The sequence below is a fragment of the Urtica dioica genome, chromosome 10 (genome assembly GCF_054948205.1).
Source record: "Urtica dioica subsp. dioica isolate 48M chromosome 10, U.dioica_male_clone48M_v1_H2, whole genome shotgun sequence".
Lineage (NCBI taxonomy): Eukaryota > Viridiplantae > Streptophyta > Magnoliopsida > Rosales > Urticaceae > Urtica > Urtica dioica.
In genome coordinates this window covers 4,086,918-4,103,516 of record NC_142765.1, presented here as the reverse complement: position 1 = coordinate 4,103,516, position 16,599 = coordinate 4,086,918, and the positions used below count along the sequence as shown (strand labels likewise).

The window sequence follows — 16,599 nt, the reverse complement described above, 5'->3', positions numbered from 1 at the left end:
AGAGGAAAATCGATCTTTATATATGACACATACATGCGTAGTGTCGTTTGCTAGGGTTTTCCAATGCACTTGGAGAACGCTCACTGGACAATCAGAAATAACGCGGAAGTGAACCAAACAAAAAAGTCTGTCAGCAGATTAAGACACTTCATGTCCTAGGAGGATGATTCGAACATTACAAAAAACAACAATTTTGCCAAAACAAAAACAGCCAACACAGCGTATCAACAGTTACAATGATATTAACCAGCACTTTCAGTAAAATAAAAAAAATAATCAAGCAGCAAAAAAAAAAAAATTATGTGTACGTACTCGTACTAGCTCTGAGTTATTCTAACAACGCCTGAGATTATTAAGATAAGTTTGAGTAGGTCACGACATGATCATCATATATATAAGCATTTACAAGATTGATGGATTAAATACAGATGTATATCTCTTTCAAAGTCGTGCTATGTTGAGATCTGCATGTGATGTTATCTTCTAACGCATATGAACACATTAATTAAACAAAAAAATTACTAGGACGTCATGCATATCACTAATAATTATTTACATTATATTTTGTGGTACCAATGTTGTGATTGTGGGAAAAAAATTGACCCAATTCTGTTTTAGGCATGTCCAGCTGTGTTGATAGAAATTTCATGAAGTTACCAAGCCAGCCTTTACTCGACTTAATAAGATCATAATAAAAGTGCCACGTTTTTAAGATGTGACGTTAATAATTAACGACAATTGTATTTTTTCTCTTGTGGGTCATTATTTAAGATGATACGACTCATAAGCTTAGATTTGTGGACAAAAGCGAGTAGTACGTAGATACATATCAAATTCAAGCTTAGATATCTTAAAGATATACTCAAATTTTGAGGTATACATCGAATTACACAGAAAACGAAAATCCAGGAAAAAACCAGCAAATACTTCGCATAATTTAAAATTTTGGTTTGTATATCTAAACGAATTTTTTTGAAATTTCCACGGAAGAATAGGAGGAAGTTCTCAATAATGTGAAATAAAAGTGGCATAATTAGTTTTGCATGCTTTGACATTCAGCTTAAATTTTCGATTAATAAAAAATAATCGACAACCCTGCATTCTTAGTCTTAATCTTTGAGATAATTTACACTTGGACCTCTGATGTATTTTCCAAAAACTTAGGTGAAAATTACCCAAATTACCTAATTTACGAGCTTTTTTATGACAATCCTCTCTTCTGATTCTTATTACGATAATACCTAATTTTTACAGATTTTTCTTATTGTTTTACAGTTATATTTGACATATCTTTTTACTGTTTACAGTTTCGTTTACATCTTCTCAGTTATTTGCAGTTTTATATCTAACGACAGAAAATCTGAAATTTAAAAAATAATGAGATATTGATGGAATATTTGAAAATGGAGATGTTCAGGAAATTACCATCTTTAAATGTGTTATTGATGTAAATTCCCAAAAATTTAGTAAAAACATTATTAGGCCACTACTATTAGCCCAATATTTATTTCGTAATGAGTCCAACCCAACACTGATCACCGCTAACAGAGCTGAAGCACTGTTGCTAAACCTCTTGAACTGAAATCTGGAATCGTTCAGCTTTGTAGGGTTTAAGCTTTATCGTTCTTCACAGTAGCGAAATGGATTGAAGATTTGAACTCAGAACCGACATCCATGGCGATATCAAGCTTTGCTTTCACTTCCAGATTTAATCTCCGAAGCAATCATTTCTTCCACTGCGTTCGAAAGGCAATTTCGCATTCCTTGTTATGTCTATTCACCGATTTCCATTCCACGCTTAAACAAACAATTATTTGATTTCGCAGCTATGCCGTAGCTCGGTTGCGGCGATTGAATCGTCCGACGAGGCAGAAGATTCTTCAAAGTGCGAAGGCAAGTAAAAATACTTATCACTGTATAGTCTATATTATCTTGTTCATTTCTAGTTCTGTTCCATAAATTGAATGGCGATTCATGTAATTTTGTTCATGAAGAAGGAAAGTGAAGATTGTTTTTAGAATTAATTAATTAATTTTAATATCTTGATAGTTAAAAAGAACTGTTTTTTTTTTTTTTTAATTATTATTATTAGGGAACAGTAAGGTTAGGAAATGGAAGAAGTTGAATTCAAAGGATCTTGGAATAAGCACTTCTATGTTACCGAATCCTACTAGAAAGGTTCTCAACGGTCTCAAGAAAAAAGGTATTGACATTTATATTAGTATTTTGTAAAATTATTATGCACTAAGAGTGATATTTTAGAAAAATGTCCAAGTACACGTATTATATTGTTGAAAGCAATCAAACTTATATGGTGTAACTCGGTTTTTCCTTGGATAGGTTATGATGTGTACCTCGCAGGAGGTTGTGTTCGGGATCTAATTTTAAACCGGACCCCAAAGGACTATGACATAATTACTTCAGCAGAACTTAGAGAGGTATTACTTTTTTGTTTCCTTTTCCTTTCTGAATTGCGAGCCAGACTATTTTCATGATCATTAAAAAATAAGCCTGAATTTTCGGGCTGTTGAATTTAGTGTACGAATTCTCAACTCGCAGGTGAAGAAGGTGTTTCCATGGTGTGAAGTAGTTGGAAGAAAGTTCCCGATTTGTCACGTGCACGTCAATGACACCATTCTGGAGGTTGATTATCTTTGATTTTATATTTTTATGGGCCCCGACGATATCGTCTGATTTTTTTTTATTTTTCATTTTTTAAACTTTTGATATTTGTATTGCTTTTCTTTTCTCAATTAGTTTCCTTTTCTTGTTAAATAGGTTTCGAGTTTTAGCACCTCACAACACAGGTTCGATTATGACTCAAGTCATCTTTCTGAGATAACAACAGGGTTTGACGAAAGTGATTATGGACGATGGAGGAATTGTTTGAACCGCGACTTCACGATCAATGGGTTATTATCCGATCTTTGTGACTTGTAGTTCAATACGTCTTGAATTGTAGTTATGCTCTCAAATATAGGTTTTTTATAATGATGCTTTCACACAGGAGTCTAAGGGTACTATTGTATTTAGACCTTGGTCGTAAGTTAAATCAACTACTCGGCATAAATAATAATAAAAAAAATTGTACAAAGTAGCCATTCGAAATTAAAGTATTTGCAAAATTGGCAAGTTTTAAGTTTTTAGCAAAGTTGTCAAAGTGACGCTGGTATAAAAAAAAAAGTTGGACACTTCAATTTTAAAAAAATAAAAATAAAAATAAAATAATTGACCCCTGTGAACAAGAAGTTTATACCACTGTCAAAAAGTTTATTGGCAGCGTCAAAAGATATTGACACCTGATACTTGAACATTGTTTTGTACAATTGGGCTATTTCACTATTTTTAAATAAAACCTTGGCTAGTTAGCTAGAACACCTATAATAGTGTTAGGAAAGGGAAGGAAAAAGATAGGAAGATTTTGAATGAAAAATGGGATGTTAACCTAAGGAGAGAACAAGTTGCTCGAAAGCTTGTCACAATATTTTGTTTTTGTTTTTGTTTTTGTTTTTTTTTTGTTAGTAGTGGAATTACTGAAGTTCTTATCAGTTTCTTTCATCATTCTCTTCAGGTTCATGTTTGACCCATATGAAAGTATAATATATGACTACTTGGGAGGCATCGAAGATTTAAAGAAAGCTAGGGTATGGGAAATTTCACCAGCGTTCTTGCTTTCTTCAAGGAGTACTTAGTCATGAAAAAATCTTGTGTTTGTTTCTTATCGAATTGCTTTCATTGGTATAGATTCGGACAATTATTCCTGCAGACGTTTCTTTTCGCGAGGATAGTGGTGCGGTTTTCTATTCCCTGCATAGCCACGTAAATTCAATTTTTTTTTTCATTCTTTTAATGAAATATCTGTATTCATTTTCACTTACCAAAAGTGACTAGCTATTTGAAGTTACCAGTCTAACTTTTTCGTACTATTCATCGCAGCTCGTATACTTCGTGGATTACGAATTGCAGCTCGATTAGGATTTCGAATTTCGAAGGAAACCGCTCATTGCGTGAAACGTTACTCTGGCTCAGTTCTAAGCCTCTGCAAGGTGGTCCAAGCTCTCTCTTATACTTTAATTTTGTGAGTGTATTTGTATTCTGTGAAATGATACTTGATGATTTAGTTCTTATTTCCACCAATCCAAATAGGGAAGGCTTTTGATGGAAGTCAACTACATGCTAGCGTTTGGCTCCGCAGAAGCTTCAATGAGGCTTTTATGGAAATTCGGATTATTAGAACTACTTCTACCAATCCAGGTACCGAAACAGACACTTTTCTTCACCGTCCATTTAATACCCTGCTCTGTGTATCGAATTAACACGGCATATAATTATCAGGCAGCGTATTTTGCTGACACTGGTTTTCGGAGACGTGACGAAAGAACCAACATGCTCTTGGTAAGTCTCATACACGAATTTCACACACACACACACACACACACACACACACACATATATATATATATATATATATATATATATATATATATAAATCATGCGTGCATGTCTATTCAAATAGTTTTTTCTTTTTTACCTTTCTACTGTTTATTTTCTTGAATTTGTTATACACAGATTTTTATTATGCATGGTCTCATACGTGAATTTTATTCTTGAAAATACAGTACACCCTAGTTTAACGTTCTCCACTTGCTGCGTTCTGAAATACACCAATGTCATAGCATTACCATTGTTAATTGAAATAAGTTTATGCTTTATCTTTTTACAGTGAAATTATGTTATCATTATCGTCATACATAGTAAAAAAGAAAACGAAAAAAAAACCTACCATAACATTGTTTTATATCCTCTTAGGAGTCATGTTATTATTAGGTCATCTACCATAACATTATCATAGCCATTGATAAAAACTAGAAATATTTTTAATATCGAAATTATGGTTCTTTGCAGTCTCTGTTTTCTAATATGGATAAACTTCTACTACCTGACAAGCCATGCCATGGCAGCTTATGGTAAGTCGTCTCTCTAGAGAAAGCAACTTGAACAAGATAGCTCTTTACTTAATAACTTCATGGTCAATCTGTTGTTTTTTTAGCATTTATATAAAAAATGGCTCTTAAGTGTGATTCATATATATAAATCCGATATGTAGTATGATATATCATCAATAAATTTACTCCCTAGACCATGTGTCACACATGTTGTTCATCATGTGTGACAACATAATAACAGATTATACAATTTCTCTTCCAAGCTTTTATATCATGATTTGTGATTTATAGCTTTCATTCTGACAATTATGAAGTTTGTGGAGATGTCATAAAACAATCTCTCATCTCATCTGTAATTTTTTTCCCTCAAAATCTATTGTTCGAGGAGCTTTTGTTTTTAAAATTAGTTTAGGTACAAAATAATAACGGTTACACGAACACGACTAAAAATCAAAATGTCCTCTGATACTGAGAGACTCGACGGGTTTATGTGCGCTCTCAGGGTAGCGATACTAGCGTTCCACAAAGCACTGTACGACAAGCCACGCGATCCCTTGGTAGTCGCGGCCTTGAGCCTCGCGGTTCACAACGGCGGCGACATCTCTGAGGCGGTCGAGATCGCCGCGAGAATCGTCGCGCCCCACGACTCGAGCTTCCGAGAATTGGCCGAGCCTCGGGAAGTGGGACCCGCGGAGCTGATCAGCCAAGTCAGGGACCTCGTCGGCGGCATCAATTCCGCTCTCGCCGGCTTGACCGACGACCAAGTCGTCTCTCGCGCAATGTCGCGCTATTCCAATGCGCCGGTTTCGGATTTGGTGAGCGAGCGCTTTTTTTTTTTTTTTTCCTGGGGTTTCTTGTGTCCCAAGTTTTTTTTTTTTTCGAGAATGATGTTGGAACTTTGATAATGCAGGTATTGATTCCGCTGGGTCTGTATTTGAGGGTTTGTCGGGTTTTCGACTGCGTTGGTTCGGGACAAGGGCTCAGAAGCAAGCGAGGTAGCGAAATTGATTACGAGTCACTGGCTAGCGGATCGTTAGAGGAAGTACGGCATGTTTTTGCCAGGATTGTCTTTGATACTGTGTACCCTCTTAAATTATGTGCCAAACAATGACAATTTGTTATAGGTGTAGAATCAAAATAAATATATAATATTTAATGGCCCTTTGACTATTCTCACTTTGTAGATTATTCCTCTCCATTTGTAATTTTTGACACTATGATATATATATATATATATATACTAGTTTTTTAGCATCGCGCTACGCGCGAATGATTTTAGCATATTATAAATGATAATAACAAGTAAAATTTGTAGAGGTTAATTTGTGTTATCAAGATTTGTAAACAATGGATACCAAAGAAACCGGTAATCAAGAAAAAACCCTTAAAAATCATAAACGAATAATAAAATGTAAAAAATTTATTTTGTACATTGATTAGACTTTCATGGGTAAATAAGACTTGCGTTCGCTTTCCAATGTAATATGGAGACACATATAAGGTGAAGGAAAATAAATATTAAAGAGAAACTAATAAAGAAAATATAAAACTAACATACACTCACAATAATGTATGTTATTGATATATGTTACGTTTGGTTGGGATTAAAAAGCCTTGTTTTTGTTTTTAGAAAAAACAAAACTGTTTATCCGGTGATTGGCAAAAGTGTTTTTACAAAAAATTTCAAAAACGTTTTTAGATTTTGTACATGAGATAGAAAAGCTAGGATTCTTAGCTTTTAGAAAAAGTGTTTTTAAGTTTGCTATATAAATTACTGTAATATCATCGTACAAAATATTATTTATATATATATATATGTATATAAATAAGCATATCAATAATTATTATTTAATTATTAAGAACATGTCTATTTTAATTTTTTTACTATAATATATTTATTTACCAAACGCTAAATCAGTTTTTGTTACCAGCAACAACTGTTTTATAAACAGTTTACCAAACACTTTGTCATTTTTTTTTAAAAAAAAAAATTTATAAAAGCATTTTTTTTTAAAACAAAGCTATGTCAAACGGGGCCATAGTATAATATAGCATTAGTAATTATGATTATAAAATACATAAAAAAAATTACACAAAATATATTGATGAGAGAGGGAAGAAAAAAAACAATATATATAAAAAAAATTACAAAATAGATTGGAAAAAAAACAAAAAAAAAACGAAAAAAACGAACTAATGAAATATGAATACACATATAAAGTGATGGGAAATAAATATCAAAGAGAAAAAGAAAGATAATCTAATAAAGAAAATATAAAATTAATATACACTCAAAATAATGTATGTTATTGATATAGTATAATATAGCATCAGTAATTATGATTATAAAATAAAAAAAAATATACAAAATATATTGATGAGAGAGGGAGAAAAAAAACAATATACTAATATACACTCAAAATAATGTATGGTATTGATATAGTATAATATAGCATCAGTAATTATGATTATAAAATAAAAAAAATTATACAAAATATATTGATGAGAGAGGGAGGAAAAAAAACAATATACATAAATTATTTTTTACAAAATAGATTGGAAAAAAAAAAAAAAAAACCCCCCAAAAGGCAAAGGCAAAAAGGAAAGGTAAGAAAAAAAAAAAAGGGAGGCTAGCATCGTAAAAAAGAAAAAAAAAAAAAAAAAAAAAAAAAAAAAAAAAAGCCGCCACGTGGCGGCGTGTGGGTGAAAGTTGAAAATGATCTCTTCTTTATTATCTATGTTATATATATATATATATATATATATATATATATATATATATATATATATATATATATATAAAATTTTAATGGAAATTGCAGTGGCCTTATTATTGTTTTACAAAGGTGTACTTGTAATTTTCCATTTTACTTGATAATAATTTTTTTTTTTTTACTTAAAATCTAAATTAGTATGTAATATATTGTTATTTTTTGACATCGTATATTAATTTAATAAAGTATATTTGTTAAGTAATATATGTGCTTTGAACATGACATTTCTTAAAATTGAGGGTTATAATCAAGAAAAAAAGACGCTGGATTATAATTCAGAAAGCGTAATAAAATCTTTCTCCTCTCTCACCTTTATATCATCCCCTAAATAGCACCGTGATGAGGACCTCAAAATCATAATAAACAGAGAAATAAATAAATTGGCAAATCGAACCCAAAAATGAGGTATATGAAACCTTCTTAACATGTTGGAAAAGCCTTCAATACCAAAGTAGTTTTAGTTATTTCTTTTCTCATCACTTCAAAAAAAAGTGTAATGCATGGTTAAAAAATAAAAATAAAAGTACCTATACATGGCTCTTCTTCGGCCAATGGTTTTATTCCATCTAAAAACCAAAATTGATATAAAAAGAATGCTGATAAATGATGAACCATCTTGGTCTCCTCAAGATTCAAAGCAAACCCCATTATTATAGTCAAAACCCTTGACATGTAATGCAGACGAACTTCGAGCTCAGGCCTTCTCCGGAGCCGGAGCAGCACCACCGGTAGTTGGTCTTTATAGAAAAAAAAAAAAAAAAAAAAAAAAAAAAAAAACCGAATGTTAAAAATGTGAAAAATCAAACTTGGTTCATGAGTCTCATTTTCGTGCGTCATCTCATCTCATGTCTCTTCAATTAGATAATGACACGGCAATGTATTTTTTTTTTATATTTCTATATTCAGAGACGACGTCTTGTCGTGATTTAATTCGCGAGACATCGAAAAAAAAAACATATAAAAGAAAATTTGGATCCTCTTATCCTATTTTTTGTGTCGTCGTCTATCTTCCTCCGATCAAATAAGTAATATCGTCACTTCATTCATTATACTTTTTTTGTTTTCAAAAAATATAAATGTGCTGCCATATGACCTATTTTAATTGGGATGACAAATTCATTCGGTCGGAACACAAATTCCGACCAAACAAGAACGGAACATTCCATTTTAGTAAATTCCAGCATTATTCACCTAGTTTTTGGGCAAATATTTTTTTTGAATGAATGATACTGGAATAGCACCAGAATTCCTGTTCCATGAATAGTACTGAAACGAGAATCCGGTACCGTGAACAGTATCAAAACAGAACAAAATTAAGAATGACATAGATGAAAACATAAAAAATAGACAGTTTCATAAAAAAAGGACACTTACAAGCCAACGAAAACCTTGAAGGAGTCGTAGAGACCCCATTGGGCCCCGGTAAGTGTGCCGATCATTACTATACGAAGAGGAAGGCCTCTCGTGAAGAGACCCCACAACCCGAGCTGCTTCACCGCCTGAAAAAAAAAATCAAACTCGATTACAACCCCCCAAAAAAAAAACCGAAAAAAGGAAACTTGCGATCCAAGAAACAACGAGTTTCGACTCACGTCTCCGGCGGTGGCTCCTTTGGCGTTGTTGAGGAAGGAAACCAAGTTATCGGCCGGGTGAGACACGACGGCGCACAAAATTCCGGCCATGTAACCTCCGGCGAAGCTCACTCCGAGCTGCGTCGTTTTGCTACATTGATCCTTTGGCTTCGGGACAACGTTTTTGTAGAGTTGCTCCACGATGGTCTCGAACGACGCAAACTTCATCATTGTGTCTGTCAGTTTAATTAGATCCATATTCCGAATCGAATAAGCATGATGAACACATATATTATATAGCATGTCTCAAATTTAAAAATTAAGTAGGGCTTACAAGGAATCTGACGCCCCCATAGAGGAACAAGCCCTTTGTACAAGCTGAAAAAAAAAAACAAAAAACCTGAATTATTAATTGAGGTTATGTAACATCACATTAGTAAAATACTTATTTTAAAAATAATGTGTCATGCCATAATTTATTTTCAGCTTGTGGCCTATGATGATATATATAGTAGTAACACTCATTTGAAATATTGTTTTCATGACCGGCCTAAATAATTTAAGAAGTATTATATTCATGACCGGCCTAAATATATTTTTTTTCTTTTCCAAATAATGTATTCATGACTTGCCAAATTAATTTAAGGACTTAAGACATATTCAACGTTTAAGGTCCTCTAAATTTGTTGATTAACATAATCTTGTTATATGGCCCTTGTAAAGGTGAAGAGATGTTTAGTCTAGATTACCAAAAAAAATTCGATAGATGGTTAACTTTTGTCAAAATCATTTTTCTTAAAAAGTTTAATCGAAAGCGAATTTTCTTTTAGATATTGAATAATAATTATAAAAATAAAAAAAAAGCAACAACAAAAATAAAAATGATTTTTCGAGAGAAATCCTTACCCGGCGGGACCTTCGAATTTCAAAAACTTGGGAAGCCCATCAGAGAGGCCGCGGGCGAAGCCTGGCTGAGTCTGGACACGGACCTTGACGGCCTCCATGGGACAGAGTGCCACATCAGCGATGAGCTCGGCGGAGGCGGACCCCGCGAGGTATATCAAGGTCTTGTACTTGGCTGCGAATTCGGGGCCCGCGATGTCGGAGTACTTCTTCTTGAAGAACTCGTAGAACCCGAATTTGCACGCTCCTTGTGCGCTGTACCCGGCCAATGTTGGAACCCATCCCCTAAAGAAACCCTTGATTCCTTGTTCCTTAAGCAATACCCCGAAACCCGACCTCACGCTCTTGTACTTCACCGGATCAATCTATAAAAAATAAAAAAAAATAAAAAAAGCAAAAGCATTTACTTATTAAATTCCAAATTTTAGTAGATATTACCAATCACAAGATATCTCGCGTATTCTTTTATTTTTATTTTTATAAAATGTAGGCTTTTCGTTAGACATGTTCTTGCGCATTTTTCGGGCACAGCTAGATTTATTCGGGTTACCAAAACTTTTTTGCAATTTTTTTGGACAATTTTTTTTTTCTAAAAATGAAAAAAGTGTGTATCGTAATTATATTTAATTGATTGATTGTCGTAATGAAGAATGAACATTTTATGTGTTGATGTTTGATTAAAGAAAAAATAAATAGAAGATAGATTGATAAAAACTTGCACCATTCCACCTAAATTTTAGTTTTAAAATATGAAAAACCATATAGATTTCTATTCATTTTTATTTATCATCCTCTCATCGAAAAAGTGAAATTCGAGGTTGTAGGTTCAAACTATCAGTTTTTCAATTGTCAACAAAAAGTGTGGGATTGCCTCCCATATGAAATATGATTCGAACACCTTTAGTTTTAATTCTAAATTACTCGAGCATCAACTTGTATGTACTAAAATATGTGCATTGATTGATATGGCTTCTAAATAATTCAAAAACGCTGAATAGATTATTAAATTTAAGTAATACAAACGCTCTATAGTAATCAACCACGAATTATCAAAGCAAATTGCAATCAGAGAGAGAGAGAGAGAGAAACCTGCATATTGCACTTGACGAGGTCGAGAGGCGTGACGGCCATGTGAGTGAGTCCACAGCTGAAGATTCCTCCGGCGGTACAGGCGGCGTAGAACGCCGGCGAGTACATCTCCACCTTCTCCCTCGGCGACCCGATCACCGGCGAACGGAAAGAACCCATCGGAGACGAGTACACGGAGCTCGGAACCAGGGATTGCCGAGATGAAGAACTCATCGTTGGTTTGGTATTGATTTGGTTTCTGAGAATAAAGGCTTTTTGGGTTGATTTGAAAGTGTCAATAGGGTCCTATATTACTGTATATAATATATAGGCGTTCCCCGAGATCTTCGGTTACTTTAAATATTATAATCTCAACGATCCTTTTGACTTTTCCCTTTTTAATTATATTCTCGTTTTGACTCTATATTTTATTTTTTTTTATTTTTTTATTTTTCTCTTTTTTATTTTTTTAAAGAACAATGGAACAACTTATTGTCGTTTCTCATAAAGATACTTCTATTGTCGTAGAAGTATACTTCTCTTTTTCTAATGGAGAAAAAAATTATATAATGGGATTTATCATATATGTTAGAATTTACAGTATTTTGTTTGCTTACTTAAATCATATAATGGAGAAATAATTCTATGTACGTAACTCATAGTTGTGTTTATAAATTTATACACCTAATATTTAGTTTTGATGGGATAAATACATTGTTATTTATATTTTTGTCTATACCAAATCTATGTTCATTTTTGAACTAGAAACATGTGTCTCGTAAGGTAAGATGTTGAAAATAAATTTAATTATACACCTAAAATACAAAATAGCCCTTGTAGCCTTGGCATCAAGGCTCAATCGTGCTCTCTCCGCGCTCTCCACTCCTCCTAATTTTCTTTTCTCTATCCCCTCCGTAGTCATATCAAAATTAATCTGAATGTAGAAATTGAGTGATATTAGGAGAGTCAAGACGGGGAGGTATCAGGACAAAAGGGGTTCGACTTATAGATAGGAATGAGGAAGTATAGTTGAGGGACAATAAAATTTTTGTGTCTATAGCCGCGGGAGGTTCGTCGAAGAGAGATTGGAGAGAAAAAGGGGATTGAAAAGGAGAAGAGGAGAATAATCACGATTTACGAGTGTGAGTTTGACTGTAACCGCTGTTGGGAATATTGCCCACTTGAAGATAATGAATAAATGATTACTAAATTCGATAATAAGATTACTTTATTAGCATTATATGATTAGTGGGTTGAGTTATAAACAATTAGAATCAATAACAACTATCTTCCATAGCCTCCGTATCTAACTGAGTCACGTGCTGGGCACCTGAGTTCGGGCGGTGAGCTAAAACGAGGTCGATGACTGATATACGCCTGGAAAGCTATATCTAAAGTCATATATGTGGAACACATAGGTGAAGGCTGATCACTATGTGGGAGCATTCTACACTTGTGGTAAGTGTACGACCTGGACAAGTCTTGGTGTAGATGTGTCGTTTAAGGACCGTTATGACACACTAACCGAGGCCACTATGATGGTCACAGTGAGACTTGATCTAAATCCTGAAGTGATCATGGACACTGGGTTATGTTACTGAGCTCTTTGACTCATTCGCTAAAAGGCTATTCATGCTAATCACAGCTTATGTCTTGGGAGTTTTCTCAGAGCATAATTCGAGTGGGAAGTGATTTACAGATACGGAATCCAGCCTTCTTGAAAGAAGGTTAATGTTCACTCACCTAAGTGTTGATTTCAGAACCGATAGATTGCTAGCACTTTCGAAGTAAGTAACGTTTGAAAGAATCTTTCGCTGGGGAAGCAACAATGCTTAGGGCTGATATGTATCAAAAGAAGTATAACGGATAAATTGACTTCTCTCGATACGGGTTGAACCTAGAGGATCTTGATCACGAACTGACTATATCAGTGGACACTCGTCACGATGAGTAAATATAATTCTAGTATAAAGGAGAGTTCAGTCTTGGCTTACAAGGTGGAGTATTTGACCAAGATTAGACGAATCGATGGACAAAAGAGAAAGGACTATTTCGTCTTTTTCATCGGATTTGTTAAGCTCCTATTACTAGGTTCATAGTCCCCGATTCGGCTCTGATAAAGGCGGATAAGAACTTTCGTATAATAATGTTTATCATTATTAATCTCACTTGCTGTAATTGTGATTGACAGCATTAATTCTGGAAAACGGGTATTCGCAGAATTAAATAAATATTTATGGTAGAATTGTTTATTTATTGTTTGATCAAGTAAATAAACAATTATTAATTATTTGTTTGTTGTTGGACCAAGTAAATAAATAATTAATTGAGTTTTAAGCAATTGGGCCTTGCACAAAATATGAAAATCGGATTTGAGAATTTTTTGCACTAGGGTTTGCGCAAATTCCCCCTTGGCCATGTGCCTAAAATTCGAATTTTATAAAATTGGTATTTACCAATATTTTCTCTTTAGTTGTTTAAATAAAGGAGAGAGAAAAATATAAGATATTGTCCTATATTTTCTCCTTATTTAAAGGAAAGTATTTAGGAGAATATTTAGGAGAATAATATATTCTCTTTTATTATCTCACTAAATAAATTATTCTCTATTTAAATAAAAAAATAATATCTCATAGATATTGATCTGATGGATGAGAGAAAAAGTAGGATTCACTTGTTGAGATCCAAGGGTCTAGATTAAATCCTCTAGTGTGAACACAATAAAAGGAAATAAAATATTCTGGAAGATTCCATGAATATCTCCTTTTTACTATTATAAATAGGGGTTCATGAGAAGGCAAAAATAAGGAATTTTTTGAGAGAAAATTCGTGCATTGCAGCCTCTCTTGACCGTGCACTTCTACCTCTCCTCCCTTCGGAAATTCGTTTCCATTCTTAGTAAAATAAGAGAGAGATCTCGAAACACCTAGTTTCGTGATCTAGTGAGATAAAGACTGTGCCCACTCATCTTTCTTATTCGTCTTGGAGATTACGTTTCGGAAGACTAAGGTGTCATCCTCGAGTCCTTCATCAAGACGACGCAAGGAGTACGCGATTGGATTGGAGCGTTCTGTAGCTGAACCGAAAATCAATGTAAGTACTCGTTTACTCTTATATCGGTTGCTTGACTTATATGCTCTCGTGAATTAAATTAATTAAACATAACTAGATCTTGTTAATTATAACCATAATTTAATTAGCTTATGATCAACGTAATTAATTATTTTTCCGCATTAATATGGTTATATGTTGGAATAATCTCAAACGAGTCGCATCGGAGCGATCGTTCGTGTCCGATGCGCGCTCGATCCACCGACAACCGCAATTATGATTATTCATATCTCAAATTGTATTTTACATCTAAAAAAATATAAAATTTAAAATTAATCAAAAAGCATTTTGTTTATTGTTCACAACCATTATTAAATTGTTTGTGAAATCTTGACCTTGTATTCCAAAGTTAATAGAAGGATAATTTACAAGAAAACCCCCTGAACTCTTACTCGAATAACGAAGTGCACCCTCAACTCGGATTTTCAACAAAAACTACCCTGAACTCTTGTTCTGTTAACGCGTTGCCCTTTCTGTTAATTTTTTTCCGTTAACATCCAATTTTTGAGCACGTGATCTCACATAATTACTAGTTTGAGGGCACACTAGTAATCTTATCAAATGAATATATTTAAAATAAATGAAAAAAAAAAATTAAATTTTTTTTTTTTAACAAATGCATTAGAAATCTTATTATTATTATTATTATTAAAATACTCTTCTTCTTTTTCTTCTAGAGGCTCGTCCTTTTTGTCCTTTGTCTTCTTCTTCTTCTTCTTCTTCTTGGACTTCTTTTGCTCTGCTCCGTTCTCTCTCGACCGCGGAGACCCCATTGCAACACTTCTTCAGAGCCGCTTCGGATTCGTCGATTGGGATCGGGATCGGGATGAGCTCGGGGACTTCCTCTTCTTCGACCCCGGAAGAAGAAGAAGAAGCGAAATCCTTCTCGAGCTGTAAGAAGTCCTCGTGGAGAGCGAAGATCGTCCTTCGATTCCCCTGAACGCAATCCGGGGACGAGCCCAATTCGTAGAGCCTTTTAGCGAATCCCATCGACAGAACCACCGACGCGACGCCCGGCTCGGCCTCGGCGACCAAAAAGGCTCTGCCTTTCTGGACCAGAGCGTCAAACACGTTGCTCTTGATCGAGGCCACGTGGTAGCTCACGCCGTGGCCGCGGAGCTTGTCGTCGGCGAAGAAGACGCTCTCGTGGAGAACCTCAACGATCCGGCGCGTGAGGTCCAAATCCCAGGAGTTTTTCCTCAGCGAGACGAACATGGAGTTCACGAATCTCCTAATCAAGAGGTAGAACTTGTCTAACCTGAGGACGTCGATGCCGGACCATTCCCGGCGCATGGTGAGGAAGAACACCGACAGGAACGGGATCGAGACGGCGACGTCGAGGTCGACGACGGACGAGGAGAGCTTATCGGCGAGCTCCGACTGCGCCGGAAACTTGTCGGAGTGCCAGAACGCGTAGAAGAGTCCCTTCCAGAGCTTCCTCATCAGCTCGTCGGAGACCTCGGGCTGGGCCGGAAGCCACGTGTCCATCAGCTGAGAGAGCGCTCGGTCTCGGCTTCCCTTCTCGCACGAAGCCAGTTGCTTTATCAGAGTGAGACCCATTTCGGATCTCGTCGTCTCTTCCTCCATTGCTCTCTTCTTCTTTGATTCTTGGGAAGCTCTCTCGTGCGTCGAAGATTTTAGACTCCACCGATTGCGAGGGTTGAGAAAAAAGAGCGGAATGAAACCCTAAGAAACTCAGAGACGAAGAGACTCTCAGAGATATTTTTTGTTTTTCTTTAACGTTTTTTATTTATTAAAATATAATAATAATATATATATATATATATATATATATAAAAATAATAATAATAGAACTCAGGGTATTTTGATAATTACGCATGTTTTAAGTTTTATGTGACCTCCACGTCATCAAAACTTTAACAGTTTGTGAAAAAAATTGACGGAGGGGGCAATAATAAACACAAATGTGAGTTCAGTGTAGTTTTTGTTGAAAATCCGAGTTGAGGGTGCACTCCGTTATTCGAGTAAGAGTTCAGGAGGGTTTCTTGTAAATTATCCTTAATAGAATTGGTATGGACAAAATACAAAATAGTAATTGTTATGCCGTCATTTTTTACAAGATAAAAATGACACCACGAGAGCAAAACCGATAAGATTTAGTGAAGCTTGCACTAAAATTATAAGCAACATAAAACAATTAAGTCAAAAATACCTAATTATCGGAAAAAGTTCAAGACCGAACTATCGGCGTGCTTAAACCATCGG

General features: G+C 34.7%; 3 protein-coding genes across 4 annotated transcripts; 1 reads left to right on the top strand and 2 right to left on the bottom strand.

Moving 5' to 3' along the window:
• Positions 1-1,575: 1,575 nt before the first annotated feature.
• Positions 1,576-6,170, top strand: LOC149383148 (uncharacterized). Of its 2 annotated transcripts, none has more exons than XM_089629575.1 (14): positions 1,576-1,749; positions 1,827-1,893; positions 2,093-2,203; positions 2,341-2,438; positions 2,560-2,643; positions 2,779-2,912; positions 3,572-3,644; positions 3,745-3,790; positions 3,937-4,046; positions 4,147-4,254; positions 4,336-4,395; positions 4,906-4,967; positions 5,449-5,761; positions 5,857-6,170. In XM_089629575.1, the coding sequence occupies exons 1-14, from the start codon at positions 1,675-1,677 to the stop codon at positions 6,055-6,057; spliced, it is 1,542 nt and encodes a 513-aa protein (XP_089485701.1). In that variant the 5' UTR covers positions 1,576-1,674; the 3' UTR covers positions 6,058-6,170. The 2 variants fall into 2 exon arrangements, with proteins under 2 accessions (XP_089485701.1, XP_089485702.1); XM_089629576.1 differs by having other exon boundaries at positions 1,719-1,749; positions 2,100-2,203.
• Positions 6,171-8,106: 1,936 nt separating this feature from the next.
• LOC149383147 (mitochondrial phosphate carrier protein 3, mitochondrial-like) lies at positions 8,107-11,497 on the bottom strand. The gene is made up of 6 exons (XM_089628753.1): positions 11,284-11,497; positions 10,198-10,559; positions 9,626-9,669; positions 9,313-9,527; positions 9,095-9,219; positions 8,107-8,457 (listed from the first exon to the last, which is right to left on the bottom strand). Exons 1-6 carry the CDS (start codon positions 11,494-11,496, stop codon positions 8,415-8,417), a joined length of 1,002 nt encoding a protein of 333 aa, XP_089484879.1. The 5' UTR covers position 11,497; the 3' UTR covers positions 8,107-8,414.
• A 3,524-nt stretch (positions 11,498-15,021) lies between these two features.
• On the bottom strand, positions 15,022-16,068 carry LOC149383146 (uncharacterized). Its single transcript, XM_089627690.1, has one exon. The coding sequence runs from the start codon at positions 15,958-15,960 to the stop codon at positions 15,022-15,024; it is 939 nt and encodes a 312-aa protein (XP_089483816.1). The 5' UTR covers positions 15,961-16,068.
• Between the last annotated feature and the right edge of the window lie 531 nt (positions 16,069-16,599).

Excerpts from the sequence above, each read along its gene's own strand:
- LOC149383148 (XM_089629575.1), top strand. The coding sequence starts at position 1,675 with ATGGCGATATCAAGCTTTGCTTTCACTTCCAGATTTAATCTCCGAAGC. Across the intron at positions 3,645-3,744 it reads AAGATTTAAAGAAAGCTAGG|ATTCGGACAATTATTCCTGC; the intron begins GTATGGGAAATT and ends TCATTGGTATAG. Across the intron at positions 5,762-5,856 it reads ATGCGCCGGTTTCGGATTTG|GTATTGATTCCGCTGGGTCT; the intron begins GTGAGCGAGCGC and ends TTGATAATGCAG.
- LOC149383146 (XM_089627690.1), bottom strand. The coding sequence starts at position 15,960 with ATGGAGGAAGAGACGACGAGATCCGAAATGGGTCTCACTCTGATAAAG.
- LOC149383147 (XM_089628753.1), bottom strand. The coding sequence starts at position 11,496 with ATGAGTTCTTCATCTCGGCAATCCCTGGTTCCGAGCTCCGTGTACTCG. Across the intron at positions 9,528-9,625 it reads ATGGGGGCGTCAGATTCCTT|ACACAATGATGAAGTTTGCG; the intron begins GTAAGCCCTACT and ends TTAAACTGACAG. Across the intron at positions 9,220-9,312 it reads AAGGAGCCACCGCCGGAGAC|GCGGTGAAGCAGCTCGGGTT; the intron begins GTGAGTCGAAAC and ends TTTTTTTTTCAG.